The following is a 2435-nucleotide window of genomic DNA, read 5'->3' as shown; positions in this document are numbered from 1 at the left end:
CAGAGTATGAAAGCTAGTGTTTGAACTGCATGCTTCTCTCAATTTCCCTTTTTATTCCTGTATTCTGTAACAAAGTGACAGTAGTGGGGAGAAAAAACTGCAGCGGTGTTGTAGTGAAAGCGTGAATTTTGCATTTGTGTCTCCCGAACGAGGTCAGCCAGGAGGAAGCAGGTCAAATGTGCACATAGGCAAATGCACACACCCAGCCTAGGCACACGCGCACACACATAATCACGCACAGGATATTGTGACACTGTCTGCAGCACGGTGGAGATGCCTGCACTTCTTCTTCTGCATCTTTCGATAGCCTGGGTTGGGAATTCGTTTTTTAAACTTTATCATGTTATAAATGGTCCCAAGCATAACTACAGCCTTTACATTAACCCTAAGGAAGTTTGTGTTGTACTTCTGAATATTTAAATTCTGTGCTTACACATTGTGGACACATACACGTTTGACAACCATTACTATTACTGGACAGCTCCTCCACCACATTAGACCTCAGAATACCTTTTAACTTCTTATTCAACGACATACAACGTCAACGTCAATGGATTTTTAAAAGTGACTGTTGGTTGATTTTAAGTCCTTCAAATGAAAATGTAGAGCATAAATTGTTAAAACAATGTGTCATACATTTGTGAATAAGTCTACAGTGTTTGACGCTTATTGTGTGACACACATGATAGGGAAGTGAATTTAAATTTAAAGACACTTTCTTTTCCATATTTGATATCCATTCTCTCATGGTGAATAACTATAAGCTTAATAATTGATCATTTTTACGTTAACAAGGGTGCTTTTTGTTTCTCGCTTTACTTCCTCTTCTGCTGAAAATGAGAAACGGACTCCACGCCGTCTCTTTCTCCTTTCCCTCGTTCAGTTTTTTAAGCTCAAACAAACGTGAAAATAGGCACCATATTCAAGCACTGGGACCTAACAGCTGCTAGTAATGGACTGGTAGTATTTTTGAGAGCCAAAATGTGGCTCACTCTCATTACTCCACGTGAAGTTTAATGAGCAGACACTGTTGTGTGGTGTGTGTGTGGTGTGTGTGTGTCCCTTTAAGATTTCATTAACTGACAGACACACAGTGCACATAGCTGCTTTCCCCAGCAGAGGAAGCCATAGTGCAGATTTTGAAACACACACAAAGCAGCATAACCACAGTAAGTAAAACACTAACTGACCTTCTGTCTCCTCCATGAATAATGCATTGATTAGTTTTAGTGTACTAAAGAATAGCACAGCTGCAGAGTAGGAGGAGTGTTAATATTTAAGCAAAGTCAAAAATCTGAAAGATTATTTATTATGTTTATTACAGGTCTTTGTTGTAAATGAGACATTGAGTCTCAATGGGACTAGCTGTATAAATAAAGGTTAAATAAATAAAAACATCAAAGTGTGACTGGATGCTTTAAAAAGTGCAGGTGAGCGTCACAATTGTTGGAACAGCTTGTGGCAAGAAATATGAAGGTGGTGGTTTTCCTATCAGTAAACCTGCCACCAAAGAAATAAGAATAATAAAAAGATGTGGAATTATTGGAAAAATAAACATGTTAAATGACTGGGCTAAGTAAATAATTACTTAATTGTTGTTGAATATGACTGGTAGCATGATTGTTTTAGAGATATTTGGAAATGTTTCTACTGTGAAACTTTTTGGTTAAAATAATCATGAAGTGGGAATCTGACCACGACGGCGCAAATTCTATTTTTATCCTTCAATAAAGTAATCTGATCAACTCAAAGCGAGTTGAGTGCATTCCTCGACAACAGGAGGAGCAGACAGTGGAATCCACAGCTGAATTCCAGAGCCAGCTCATCCGTCATGTGGCAGGTTACAGACTCACACCTCTTCCCACAAAGAACTGAGTCATCGTGGAGGTGGTAAAGGATGTGCAAGTTTACAGCAATATGGACAAATGAAACAGTTGGCAACAATTAAATCATTTTCAAATGACAGTCATATAGATGGCTTTTTGTGAGGTTTCACCTTCACTGGTTTATTTTTCTTATTTGCTTTCGCCAACCAAAAAACTCTCTGAACTTAATCACTCAATCGATTATGACATATGAAGACCTAATAGATATTTCTGTATGATTAGTCGAAGCCCTTTAACACCCCAGTGTGGTTCAAGGTTACAGTGTGTAAAAAACTTGCAAATTCAACGTGGATATTCATGGAAGTGTCAGCAAAGAATCTGGGTGTTATTATACGCACAGTTTGAGGAACTGGACGTGCAGGTTATAGCCTTAGAAAGACTTTTAAATACCAAAAAACCACATGGACAGGAAAGACATGTATTGAAGAGCTAGACAGAGTGCAACCAGTTAATTAGTAATGTGTTCAGTGTGTTAGATTAACCATATTGTGCCCTTGATGCGTACCAGAACACTGTGTCTTACCTTTCTCTGATGAAGTCTGTCAGCTC

General features: G+C 38.4%; 1 protein-coding gene across 1 annotated transcript in view; it reads right to left on the bottom strand.

Moving 5' to 3' along the window:
• The window catches only part of fcho2 (FCH and mu domain containing endocytic adaptor 2), a 43641-nt gene extending 41761 nt beyond the window's left edge, over nt 1–1880 (bottom strand). The window contains exon 1 of the mRNA XM_013909075.1: nt 1854–1880. Coding sequence (XP_013764529.1) covers nt 1854–1880 — 27 coding nt within the window. The remainder of the gene's footprint in view (nt 1–1853) is intronic.
• Nucleotides 1881–2435: the final 555 nt, after the last annotated feature.

This window comes from Pundamilia nyererei, unplaced genomic scaffold (assembly GCF_000239375.1).
Source record: "Pundamilia nyererei isolate P.nyererei 1_Seehausen unplaced genomic scaffold, PunNye1.0 scaffold00002, whole genome shotgun sequence".
NCBI lineage: Eukaryota > Metazoa > Chordata > Actinopteri > Cichliformes > Cichlidae > Pundamilia > Pundamilia nyererei.
The sequence above is the reverse complement of the archived record's forward strand: the minus strand, read 5'-3'. Positions and strand labels throughout refer to the sequence as shown.